General features: G+C 36.6%; 1 protein-coding gene across 6 annotated transcripts in view; it reads left to right on the top strand.

Annotated features, from left to right (window-relative positions):
• The window catches only part of PLS1 (plastin 1), a 48,078-nt gene that overhangs the window by 30,455 nt on the left and 4,788 nt on the right, over nt 1-12,835 (top strand). For all 6 annotated transcript variants that reach the window (XM_039722384.1, XM_039722387.1, XM_039722382.1 and 3 more), the window contains exons 5-12: nt 536-668; nt 1,558-1,639; nt 3,064-3,229; nt 3,325-3,467; nt 4,521-4,616; nt 5,879-6,074; nt 11,021-11,099; nt 12,132-12,246. In XM_039722384.1, the coding sequence (XP_039578318.1) occupies nt 536-668; nt 1,558-1,639; nt 3,064-3,229; nt 3,325-3,467; nt 4,521-4,616; nt 5,879-6,074; nt 11,021-11,099; nt 12,132-12,246 (1,010 nt within the window). The remainder of the gene's footprint in view (nt 1-535; nt 669-1,557; nt 1,640-3,063; nt 3,230-3,324; nt 3,468-4,520; nt 4,617-5,878; nt 6,075-11,020; nt 11,100-12,131; nt 12,247-12,835) is intronic.

Here is a 12,835-nt window from a genome sequence, read left to right as displayed (position 1 = left end):
CTTTCTTAGATATGTAGTAATAAATTATGCACTGAATATGAAAGAGAATTTAAAACTGAGATATTAAACTTCTTAAGTTTCTCAAAGCTAAAGACAACTCAGCAGTTCAGATCAGTCTCAAAAGGCTGCCAGTCTCTGAAGTCCAGCAGAAGGCTGCATGAAACACTGAATTTTAAACAAATAGTGTATGGAGTGAGATGTTGCATATTTCAGATGAGCCATTTCCCCCTCTTCTTTGTAATTGCTGAGAAACCAAGTTTGAAGTCAGCCTTGAGGACACCTTCTCTAAGATGTTCCTGATATTCATGTTATCCTTCAGAAAATCACCAGATGCTTAGAAGGTGCAATGGGAGAAAGGTCAATCTGTACTTACCATTTTTTGTGTTCTTTCTCATTGGTCTGATTTTTTTAAAAACTGATCTCTGTGAAATTAAGGGGTTTTGTTGCAGATGAACCTCTTTGACCCAAGTGTGCTGTTACTAGTATGTGTTCTGGAAACGTTAATCTTTTATTTTGATGTTGTCTTTCTTTTCAGAGGAAGAAAAAGTTGCTTTTGTTAATTGGATAAATAAAGCTCTACAAGATGACCCAGACTGTAAGCACCTCCTACCCATGAACCCATCAGATGCCAGTCTGTTTAAATCCCTTGCAGATGGCATCCTTCTTTGGTGAGTGCAAGGCTATGAGAAAGAAAATAAATTAATCTCAAAGGTTAAATGCTGATCACAGTGACGTGAATTAGAAAACTTTAGACAGGCTTTAACATCAAGACCCCATCTTAAATATTTCAATCCGGGTGCAAGGTGGGGAAAATCTGTTTGCCCATAGAAATGTGATTTTTAGCGTATTTTCTATATGTTACAGAAGAAGTTTTCCACTTAGACCCATAATTATACATGCTAGATATGTGGAGGCTGTTTATAAAGGAGAAAATTAAACAGTTAATAAATTCATTACTTGAAATAATTAAAAAACTTGACTATTAAAATATATTTTAAAGTTACTAATCATAGTCATTAAATCATGGAGTATCAGGAACAGTAATCTGAATTAAATCCATGGCAAAACAGAGAGCATATAGTAGGTCCCTTAACTTCAGTCTGCTGTAACTTTCTAGTCAAAGTGGATTACTAGTGCTTACTCACACACCATGGTAACAAGGGATTAGCTGTTAGTATTGATGTGAATTAGTCTTTGAGATCCACATAGATACAAGGTACTACAGAAATGCAGTGCAGAAATGCACTGATTATACTACAGTTTTTCACTAGAGACCAGTTAAGTTACTTTGGTTTACAGTTTTAATCTCAGGAATGCTCTTTGACAGTTATAGATATCATATATTAATTATAAATGGAAGGTGCAATGTATTATCTGGGTCATTCTGAACGAATGTGCTGTTATTTAATGGGGGAGAGGAGATTCAGATGATGGTTTGGTTTTTTTTTAATCTTGTCAGAAATGTTTGCAGCCAGTTGAGTGTTAGTAGTTTATAAACAAATAATGTATTTTCTGAGAAATGGAAGTTTGAATAAACTCTTAACTTTTCTTTCTTAGCAAAATGATCAACTTTTCACAACCAGATACAATTGATGAAAGGGCTATTAATAAGAAAAAACTCACTCCTTTCACTATTTCTGTAAGTACTGCATGGATAGCAACTTGCCACAAATGAAAAAGTAAAATATTTTTCTGTTTTAATGGCAGTTCTCCTGGTGGAGAAAAAAAAAATAAAAATCATATGTAATAAAAAATCCTGAAGCATGAGATTGTATTTTCTAATAAACTCTATTGTATTCTCCTATTTCTTAGATGATTTACAGAAAAACTAGTTTTTTTCTGGTTTTCTCTAATTCTTTCCCTATTAGCTATTTTTGTTTTGCCTTACTGAGTACCTGAAGAAAATTATTTTAGACTTTGAGTGGATGGCCAGGTTGTATTTTAGCCATGCAGAAAGTATCTGCATGGATGTATATTCTGTAATGGGATGATGCACTTTCTGTACTGGAGAGTAGCTTTGACAGAGGGTCAGGAGATCTATTTTAATTGTGTACATAGAAAAGTTTGACAGAAACAGTTTTTAAGAACTGAGTTTGGGTTTAAGAAAACAGGTCTGGAATGGGAAGTAGATCCCTAAGTTACTGACCCAGTGAGAAAAAACTGCTGATAAAAACCTCAGTTAAATGTCAGCCTTAATTTTAGGCAGTGATGTTAAAATATGAAAAGTTAAACCACACTGTGTTCTAAATCCTCCACGTGGGTTTTGTAATTGCTACTCATTTAAAAAAGATTTGTTCAGCAAAGATGATAGTGCATGTGTTTAGGTTGCCTCTGTAGATAGTGAAATATGACACAAGAAAATAGTAACACTGATGAGAGCTGCCAGCTGTTTTTTCTTGGAATGTTTGTCAATATCTCTGGCAATCACTAGCTTTACTTTGAGTGTCAGGGTTTGGAATTGTCTTGATTTTCTTAGGCTCTTCATTCAATTATAGTTTAACAATTGCTTGAATAAATGTGTAAGATTTAAGATGGCATGACAGTGATGTCAGTAGTGCCCTGCACAGGACTCCATGCAGGAATTCCATATGAACATGTTTTTCAGGATCAAGTCTCTGAAATTTACATAAATCAATGTAATGCATATGCAGTGTATGCTGGGCAGCATTGTTTAATTTGTGTAACTGATACTTAGGAAACTCATACTTAGGAATTGCAAAAAATATTTTGATTAAACTCTTTCTTGCAGTGTATGCTGGGCAGCATTGTTTAATTTGTGTAACTGATACTTAGGATTTGCAAAAAATATTTTGATTAAAGTATTTCTCAGTAATCCCAGCTGCAGAAGGTGGCCCACAATCTTTTGGTGGGTCCATATTAAACACTGTCATTGTTTTCATTAAATTTTGGTAAGGTGCAAGGTAGTTCACAAAAAAGCTCCAGACTGCAGTTTTCCATTGGAAGGTATTGAACTAATGCATTATTTCTTCCAAAGTTTAATATGAACAATTTTACTAAAATATACAATCTCCCAAATTTGTTAAATGATGATATTCCAAATAGGAAAACCTAAACCTGGCTCTGAACTCCGCATCTGCCATTGGCTGCACAGTTGTCAATATTGGATCACAAGATTTGCAAGAAGGAAAACCACACTTGGTATTAGGACTCTTGTGGCAGATCATTAAGGTTGGCCTTTTTGCTGATATTGAGATCTCCAGAAATGAAGGTAAGAGTAATGCCAGGTATAGCAATGCCAGCCACCTGGAATTAGCTCAGACCACAATAGCAGTGATTGCAGCTTTCTTTCAAACTTGCTTTTAGCTCTTATTGCCTTGCTAAATGAAGGGGAAGAGCTGGATGAGTTAATGAAGCTTTCCCCAGAAGACCTCTTGCTGCGCTGGGTGAATTACCATCTGGCCAATGCAGGGTGGCAGAAAATCAGTAACTTCAGCCAAGACATTAAGGTAGGTAGTTATTTCTTCTCGTAATTGAACACAGTGGCATTAAAACACACAGTGCATAGAAAAATACTGTCAGATCAGAAGAATTTGTATACAATAGTAATCTGCTTTATCTGACTGCAGGTTTATCCTGCATTTTTCAACATTGAAAGAGCATTATTTTGATCTCTTCTATCCTATTTAGTTGCTCATCCCCTGTATTATCATATCACAGTGCAAAGTGAACATTTCCAACAAACTGATAGTCAGGGAAGTTCTAATGTTGTTCAATGGCTATTAGAGTTATTTGGGATAATTTGCACCACCTTACTAGCTGCCTGATAACTGCCAGTCACTGTTTGCTGGTGTGTCAGCTGCCTGCCACGGGGGCTGAAAGGTTCCTTGGGGCTGGTGACAGAGTGTATCATTCTCTCTTCAGTCATTCTGCAAAGGCAGGCAGAGCATTGTAGTAGCCCAGCTGAGGAGAGAACACAGCAACTTTTTAAAACTGAAAGCAAAGGAGGAAGATTCCCTTAAAGTGGTTAGACCTCCTTTCATATGTCCTTAATTTTAAGCAAGTTACATCTTTTCAAATGCTACCAAGAAGGCTGTTATTAAAGCAGACTGTAACTAGGGTTTTATATGAAAACTGCTACTATGGTAAAAAAACGATATGGTGTTTAAGAGAAATAGTAAATACTTCTAGAACTAGTAGAGGTTTATTTTTTCTTCTAGTTTGTTACTGCAAAATTGATCCTTTTTGTGGATGACCACATAAATTTGCCCTGAATATCTTAATTTCAACAGTCTAGTTAATATTCAGCAGAATAAATGTAGCTAGCATTGTCCAGAATAATTAGCAGATATTCCTTTTCTCTGTCATCTGACTAAGTAATTCTGTGTGAAACAGGCTAGTAAAATGTCTGTATGATCTCATCTATATTCACTGAAATTAGGGTGCTCTGCATTTGACTCCTATGGCTTCTGGACTGGACTATTAGAATAATTAATGTCTAGGAAAGGCAACATACTGCTTTTTCTAATTATTTTTTTTTATCATTACACTGTTTGTTTTAGGATTCAAGAGCATACTACCATCTGTTAAATCAGATTGCACCCAAAGGAGATGACCTTGAACAATTGCCCATTAAAATTGACTTTACAGGATTTCATGTAAGTATCCAGAGATGTAAAAATAGACTGGAATTATGTGAGATCCCTGTGTATGTATCCAACATTCTGGTTACCAGGTTATCCCTGAATCCTCTTCTGTTTCCTAACATGTGCAAAAACTCAGCCAAATTCCTCAGTGTTACAAAAGCTTAAATGAGCAAAAACTTGAGTAAGTTCTACACTGCTGCTGAAACAGGATAATGCATCCTGCAGTCAGAAGTTTGGAGCTATGTTTCACTTGGAGTAGTGTATATTGATTTTCAGCTGGGTCATCCATGAATATTAAAACATCCTGCTCAGTTCTCCTGTTCTGGAATTCAGACAAGGAAAAAGAACAGCCTTCACAAACCATTGTTCCTTCCTCTATCCAAATAGCATTTAGAAATAACACGTGAGCCCTTCTAGTAACCAGCAGCCAAGTGTGGCATCCATCAAGCTTTAAGTTGTAAAGGGACAGAGATTCTAAAACCAGCCCACACTGATGTGGAAACACTTGTCTAAGATGCTTCATAATGCCTGTTGGAAGGATTATTCTGGGAGTGCATTTGGTACAAAGTTGAACTGCGTGCCTGAGATACCTATATATCAATCAGAATCTACACTAGAATCTCATTATTAATTATAATCATGAAACCCATGTGCAAGATTGTTTTCTTACATGCTTTAGTTCTCTTAAATTCCTTGTTTGCTTTGTTTGATCTTGTTTGGGATTTTTTGAGAGTGAGAAAGAATAGAAAAAATTTTCCATGTAATTTCCTACAGTTCATATGATCACATTTTGTAATGAACCAATATATTACTAATAAAGACTAATGAACAAAATATAAGTTGCCAACTTATGATGATTAAGAGAAAAAATATTAAAAAGACAGCAAGTTGGAAGCATTCAAACTCTTGTTCATGAATTTGGGCGTCATCTGGAACTACTTGAGAATATCAGTTTAAAGCAGTGATGGTGAACCTTTGGTACATGTAGAAGGATATGCAATATGGGAATCAACAGCCTAGAAATGTAAATAGAATCTCTGCACTCCTGGCTGCAGTTCCTGTGATTCATGAGGAATGCTCTGCTGACAGCCACAGAAGTGAAGGACACTAGAAGGCAGAGGGGAATTGTCATGGGCTGTAAGAACTAGCTCAGGCATTAGCAGAAGGAGGGAGGAACTGACATGGGTCATTTTAACAATTCCCTACCTGATGATTCAGTAAAATCTGGTACTAGATTTAACTCTAAATTAACTTTTGTTTGTTTTTCTTTTTAGGATAAAAATGACTTGAGGAGGGCTGAATACATGCTCCAACAGGCAGATAAATTGGGCTGCAGACAGTTTGTAACTCCAGCTGATGTGGTTGCAGGCAACCCTAAGCTCAATTTGGCTTTTGTTGCAAATCTCTTTAACACATACCCAGCCCTGCACAAGCCTGACAATTCATCTTATGATCTCAATTTATTAGAAGGTACTCAACTTTCTAACCATATGGAAGAGAATATTAGTGATTTCTACTTAGGTATTCCTTCTAGGTTGTGATGTAGGATCCCTGTGTCCTGGTGCCTGTGTTTACTTAGTAGCAGTCAATATAAGCCTTAGTAGAAAACCCCAGTAGTGTATATTGTTCACTTGTGTTAGCCTGACCAAATGATCATTCCTGAATAACCTTCTGTCATCCATTTGCAGGAGCAAAAACTGTCCTACTTTCCTTTCAGTTTCCCGTGCTTCTTTCCATGCTATTTATATTTGAGCTGATGTATAAATTTTAGCTTTTCTTTGCAGTGCTGTATTATGCAACTGTAATAGTCTTTTAAAGTATTTTTCACATAGTGCATTTATATATGTGTATGTTTGTTGCCTTTTAAAGTAGGAAACATTTTTTTTAAAAAAAGGCTTCTGCATCAGCAGCCTATATTAATGTATTGCATCAACAGCCTGCATAGATCCTGTGATAGCAGGGAATTTGGCCTTTAACTGTACGGTTCAGATCTGTAATGCCAGAGGTAAAGGGATAATTGGTGGTAATCTCTGGCTGTTGCCCTTGCTGTGGACCAGCTAATCTAGGATAATGGAATGGCTCCTGCCAGTGTATTTCACAGTTGTTCACTGATCTCAAAGGAGTGTGAGAATCAGGGGTGCTGCACTCGGGAGAATCATCAGCAGTGTTCACATAGTCCTCTGCACTGCCTTCTCGTGCCTTCCTCTTACTGTTCCTATCAGGTTTCCTTTCCATCTAGGTGAGTCCATCTTCCTTTGCTCCTGTTTTTTCATGATTTGTCTGTGCTGCTGCATCCCTGTGTCACAAATCTTGTATCCCTCAGAGCCTTCCTGTTTCAGGCTTCTTGCTCTTCTAGCTTCAGCTGGGTGCCAGCTATGGTGTGATAGAGGTTGTAGAGCACAGGACATTGTCTTCCCTTTTCAGCTGTGATACCCCCAGTCACTGCAGTCCCTGCTGGCCAGGACAAATGACTGACAGAAAGGTCTGCTCTTCCTCTGCTTTAGTTAGAAACATCAGCTCTTGGAAATGTATACAGGAGCTGTGTGGAGGTAGAATATGTTCAGTTCAGCTTCTCTGCTCTGAAGATGAAATTGCTGGTGTGATTTGAAATACTGAAAACTTGGTTAAATTTCCATTTCAATGGCATGGGAAAAAACGGTTGAATTAGTTTCTGGACTTTCCTGAAACATTTAGATGGAGATGAAAGTCTCAGCCAAACCAGTTTAAAAAATTACAATCAACTGAATGCTAGCCTATGATTTTGTAATTATAAATACTGGCCAAATTTAATTTATTATTTACAGTATATATTTTAGAGATGGATAATCATGCCAATGTCATCTGTTCAAAAAAAGGTAGATGACTCCTTTTTGACCTCAAATAATAATTTCCATGTTGTAAAGTAGATCTAAACCATCAAAATAGTTACTTCAGCCCAAAGACAACATTGTTAATGTTTTTTTCCTGTTAATGTATTGTTTGTTTTCCATTAAGTCCTGTGTTTATACTGATGTTTTCTCAACTAGTGATATAAAATATGACATTGATTTTTTTTTATAGTTTCATCATAGATTGTCTGTTGAAATCTGACTTATAATTTATAATGCTTTCCTGTTTTGCTTCATGAAATGCAGATTTGACCCCTCCTAATGTAGGTACTGTATTTAGTACTTTTCTGTACTCCATAAAAGTGTTTATTCTGCAATTTTTCACTCTTTTCCCCCCCTATTGTTTAATCATCTCTGTCCTTTTCTGGTTGATTTTTTGCATTGTTTTTACATTTTTCTATTGTTTTAATATGCCATCATAAGTAAAAGAGAAGGAAAAAACCCCACAGCATATAAAATGAGGGCAAGACTTGCAGCAAGTCAAATGCCATACAGGTATTTTGGAGGGTTTAGCCAGTAGGGGCTTGCCATGAACCAAGATGTCAAGCTGTAGGCATGTGTGGGTGAGTAGAACTTCCTGAAGGTTTTCATTTTCCTGCATAAATTCTGTCTTTTGAAGGACTGTCCCACCTCACCAGCATGGTGTGGCTGTCCTCTTCAGTTTAAGAGAGTTAATGCTGTGCATAAACTGACACCTGCCCTGATAATATGTCTGGTGATGTGCCCTGAAATATGGAGAGCATGTCTCTCAGGAATACTGACATAGCAAAATGAACATTTGATGTTGTGTGGGGGTGGAGAGGGCAGTCCTGAGCTCAGTTATTGCACCACCTTTGCTGCTGATCCAAGGAGCCCCTTGCTTGTGGGGACAGCAGCACTTTGGAGTCAAAGCCACGAAGAAAGCGGAGTTCTTGGGGGGAGGAAGAGGAGGAACTGTGTCCACCCCCTTTTCCTCCAGTGTAGATGTTCTGTGCTGTTGCTTAGATTACTGGCAGCCTTCATGGCTGTCCACCACAAGAGGGTTAGGTACTCCCACTCAGGCTGGCTGAACTTTGGGTGCAACTGTATCGTGAGCTCAGTTGTGTTCAGAGATAATCTTAGATTTATTTGGAGCTCTTTGGAGTCTTGATCCCCTCCCTATGGCTACTCTCCACTCAGTTCCACAGTGTAATGATCTCAAAAAGAGATGGCAATAAATATAAAGGATACTACCAAATTTGCTCCTCTCTCTTTTGTGTAGCTCTGCCCCCTTTCTGCAGTTTTCCAATGATTTTGGCTATCTGCTGCACCACTCAGCAGAAGATGTGCTCCTGATAGGATCACAAGGTATATTTTGAATAAAAGAATAGAGAGAAAAAATTGGTCAGTTCTCAGCCATCTGGAAAACTTATGAACACTCATGTATTGCATGATAAAGGGATTTGTTTAGAGTGGCATATTAAATATAGTATGCTGGGTCTAGTTCCTGGACTCCCACTTTCCACAAGGGTCCTGCCCAGCTTGCATGCTCTTGCTCCTGCTTGGCTACTTTGGATTCTCCTGACAATGTTGAGCAAGCATTTTAAAATCCTTAGTCTGAGTGCAGTTGCTGAGTTTCTGTTTTTGTGGCTACACTGTTTACTAAGAGTTCACTAAATAACCTTGGTACTGTCTTTGTAATGGACAAGTGTTCCTAAAAGCACTTTGCAGTCAGTATTTTAGGCACTGCAAATCAACTCAAAGCTCAGTAACCATAAAATCATTTAAAAAAGCATAAGGCACTTGCTTCAAAATACTATAATCTCAAAGATATTATTTATAAACTTAAATTATATGTAATTCTTGAGTTATTATTGTTTTTTAAATGGAAAACCTGATATTTTTAATAACTTAGTCACAAAGTGTGATTGTTCTTTTAAATTTTAATGTGACAAGAAATACGTGAAACAAAGCTCTCTGATGATGTGGAATAGGATTTTTCTTTGTTTCTTCAGTGTTTTTTCACTGTTTCATCAGTAGCTCTGTGGTTGTTTTTACAAGCAAATATTTGAAGCAAGCACTAATTCAAATTCCATGTGAAAAAAATAATAATTTAGAAAATGTATCAGTAAGATGAATATCAACTATTTCATAATAATTGGAAAGGAAAGAACCTGGTAAGGTGGCTGAAACTTTAAAGATAAAATTCACTCTGTTAGAAACTGTAAACTACAGCTGAAATTTCTGAAGTCCAGAGCTTTTTGTGTAAAAGGGTAAGAGACCTAGATTAAAATGGTAGCTTCTGTCTAAAAATCAATGTTAAGACATAGGTCTAGGCATGAAAATATAATGTTAAAGAGATTTTCTTTCTGGTCTAATGATAAATACATGTTTACACAGTAGCTTCATTTTACAAAAATATTCATTATTCCCTAGTCAGCCCAGAACTAACTGCAGTACTAAATAAGACAGTTTGCATGCTATATAGACCTCATCAGACAAACATGGTATTGTTGCCTTCTAAGGAGCAAACAAAAACAGCAGAGAAAAATCTTTCTTATATACTTGTGCTTCAGTCTGGAGAAATCTGCTCTTTCATTGTTTGGAGAGGTTTTCTCCCTCCTCAGTGAAGACACTGTTTTCTTAACTGTGGATTCTCAACCCAGGGGAACAAAGTGATAAGTTTATTCCAAGCTCACATATTCAGGCTAAATATTTTATCAAATATTACTCCTCTTTGATGCAAGAGAAAACAGCTTATGCAGCGCTGATTCACATGTAGAGGGCCACAGAGATGTTATTAAAATTTAGGTAGTGTCGTATGTAGAAAATTGATGAGTTATTGCAAGCTGTAACTTTATAGAGAAAGAGTTAGGTTAGGACTCATGATTGCAATAATAAAAGCAATCTATGTCAGGAAAATGAAGGTTGGGATTTACTTCCTAATGAATTTTCTGCAGTTCTTGTAGGTAGAATTGCTGGTTAAAACTATGAGGATAACTGGCCCCCTTGGCAGTATAAATAACTTCACAAAGTTAACCAATATAACACTGCATCTCCCTGTTTTCAGTGCAAAGAACTCAAAAAAATGAAATATGTTGCTTTGGGGAGGCCCTTTGCAAATTAATACTGTCAAATTCTGTGAGGGGAGAGTGGAGTTGTAGTGCCTCGTGCGTTAGAACTGACTTTTAATAAAAAGATGTTATTTCTCTCAAACTGTGGAATGCAATTTCCATTCATTTTAGTTTCAGGAAATTATTATTCATCACCTCCATGATATGTTAATTATGTGAAGTATAACAAAAATTTATTCCTGTATTTTATCAAATTGTATTTACTCAGATAAGTGTAGTCTAATAATACTACTCCCTGTAGTCCCCCTGCCCTGTGCCCAGAACTGAGTGAATCTGAATTGGAGAGGATTGCCTTGTAGTACAGACTATTGTTTGGGAAATTATGAACTCTTTTTGGGGTGGAAGTGGGATGGTGAGGGATATGAGAAGCATTTAAACATTGCTTATTAAAGTATTTTCCCCAATAACTTATATAGAATTGTATTTGTCACCATAGGAGAAAGTAAAGAAGAAAGGACTTTCAGAAACTGGATGAATTCACTGGGTGTGAGCCCATATGTTAATCATTTATACAGGTAAGATTTTTTAAAAATAATTATTTTACTTCCCATGGGTGACACGGGAGGAAAGAAGAGGGGAAGTTGTATTTCTACTAGAATAGTGATTTCCAGGTTTTCTCTTCAAAACTGGTCTGTAGGACTACATTAAGCAGTATCTGACTCGAATATTCTAGTCATAATCTAGATAGACTAGAAAACCTAAGAAGGTTTATATCTTCCCCCTCTTGCACTTGTACATTGAATTACATTTTTTAAAAGTTGAGATAATTGTGTTTTATGCTGTTTAGTTTGTTTTTTCAGTAGACTGTAAGAAGGTCTGCAGTGTAGTATTCCCTCAAATGAAGGGCTTTATAACAAGCTTTTTAGATGCTTCTGGTCACTTTCCAATTATGCCAGTTGATTCAAATTCTGCCAATAAAAAATGAGATTGAGGGAGCAAGTGGGAACACCTGCTTGTATGTATATTTACTAATTGGTTTCATTATTTCCGTTTTCTGATCTCTGTAAAGTGATCTGTAGGTAAGTTAATGTGGAGAATTTAATTTATTAAGTAGCTGATGGGAATTATCAGTAATGCAACATATAATGAGAAAATAATACTTTTCCTACTATTCTTCTTTTGCAAGATAAGTTCATTGGTTTTGATTACACTTTAGCAAAATACATCTGTAGGCATCTGCAGATAAAGCATGAGTATTTAACATTTGGGAAAGTCCTTAGAGAACCAAAACTAGATCAATAAATTAAAACTCTTTTAGCAGCTATTTTGTCTATGCCTGCCTTATGAAAGTAATTATTTAATTGAAGCCAGACTGAGATTGCCTCAGTAAGATTTGTGAAACTGATGAAATTAGATGCAGAATTTGGTGTATATAATTGCAGGAATCAAGCAATGGAATGTAGGCCAGTTTCTTTACAGAAAGCACCAGTTTTTATTTGTCTGCAATTTTTCAGCAACTTAATTACACTGTGAGAAGTCTCAAGTACTTACTTTCGTTGTCAATCTGTGCTATTGTGCTGAAACCCATTGTTTTGCACTTGGTTTAGTGACCTTTCTGATGCTTTAATCATCTTCCAACTGTACGACATGACGCGCGTTCCGGTGGACTGGAGCCACGTCAACAAACCTCCTTACTCACTGCTCGGTGGCAACATGAAAAAGGTGGGCATGCTCTGGGAGGCAGCCCAGCTTCATGGCTCCCTTTGTGCTCATGGCAGTCTGTGTTGTCAAGATTTCTGTGCTACTGAGACACTCCTGGGAGAACAAAAAGGAAAATCTATTTTTCAGATGTTATGCCAAAGAATAAATAGCAGTTATAGCACATATCACCTTAGTTTCTAAATGGTGACACCTTTTAGCAATATTTAATTTATGGCCTGATTTGGCTCTATAAGTGAAAGCTTCAGGCCTGACATTGGCTTTTTGCCCCCTGTACTGTGGGACATTTTCTCCCAGAGCAGTTTTATATGCTGCCCAGAAGATTTGGGCAAGACGTGCAGAATCCAAGCTTCCACATAGTTTTGTAGTTGTTGTGAAGCCTGAAATGTAGAGGATAAAAATTACTACCTGTTTAAGAACACATTTCAATATCTTTCAAAGTATAGTTTTGATATAAATATATTTCATTCACTACCTTAGTGGAAACCTGGTTTTCTCAAATGTGGATAAAATTATCATTGGAATCTTGCATAATTTCATTTATAGTAAAAACTGTGTTATTTTAATCACAGTGTAGCTAGACTGGAAATAT

The sequence above is a fragment of the Passer montanus genome, unplaced genomic scaffold (assembly GCF_014805655.1).
Source record: "Passer montanus isolate IOZ18808 unplaced genomic scaffold, ASM1480565v1 scaffold48, whole genome shotgun sequence".
Taxonomy (NCBI): Eukaryota; Metazoa; Chordata; class Aves; order Passeriformes; family Passeridae; genus Passer; species Passer montanus.
The sequence above is the reverse complement of the archived record's forward strand: the minus strand, read 5'-3'. Positions and strand labels throughout refer to the sequence as shown.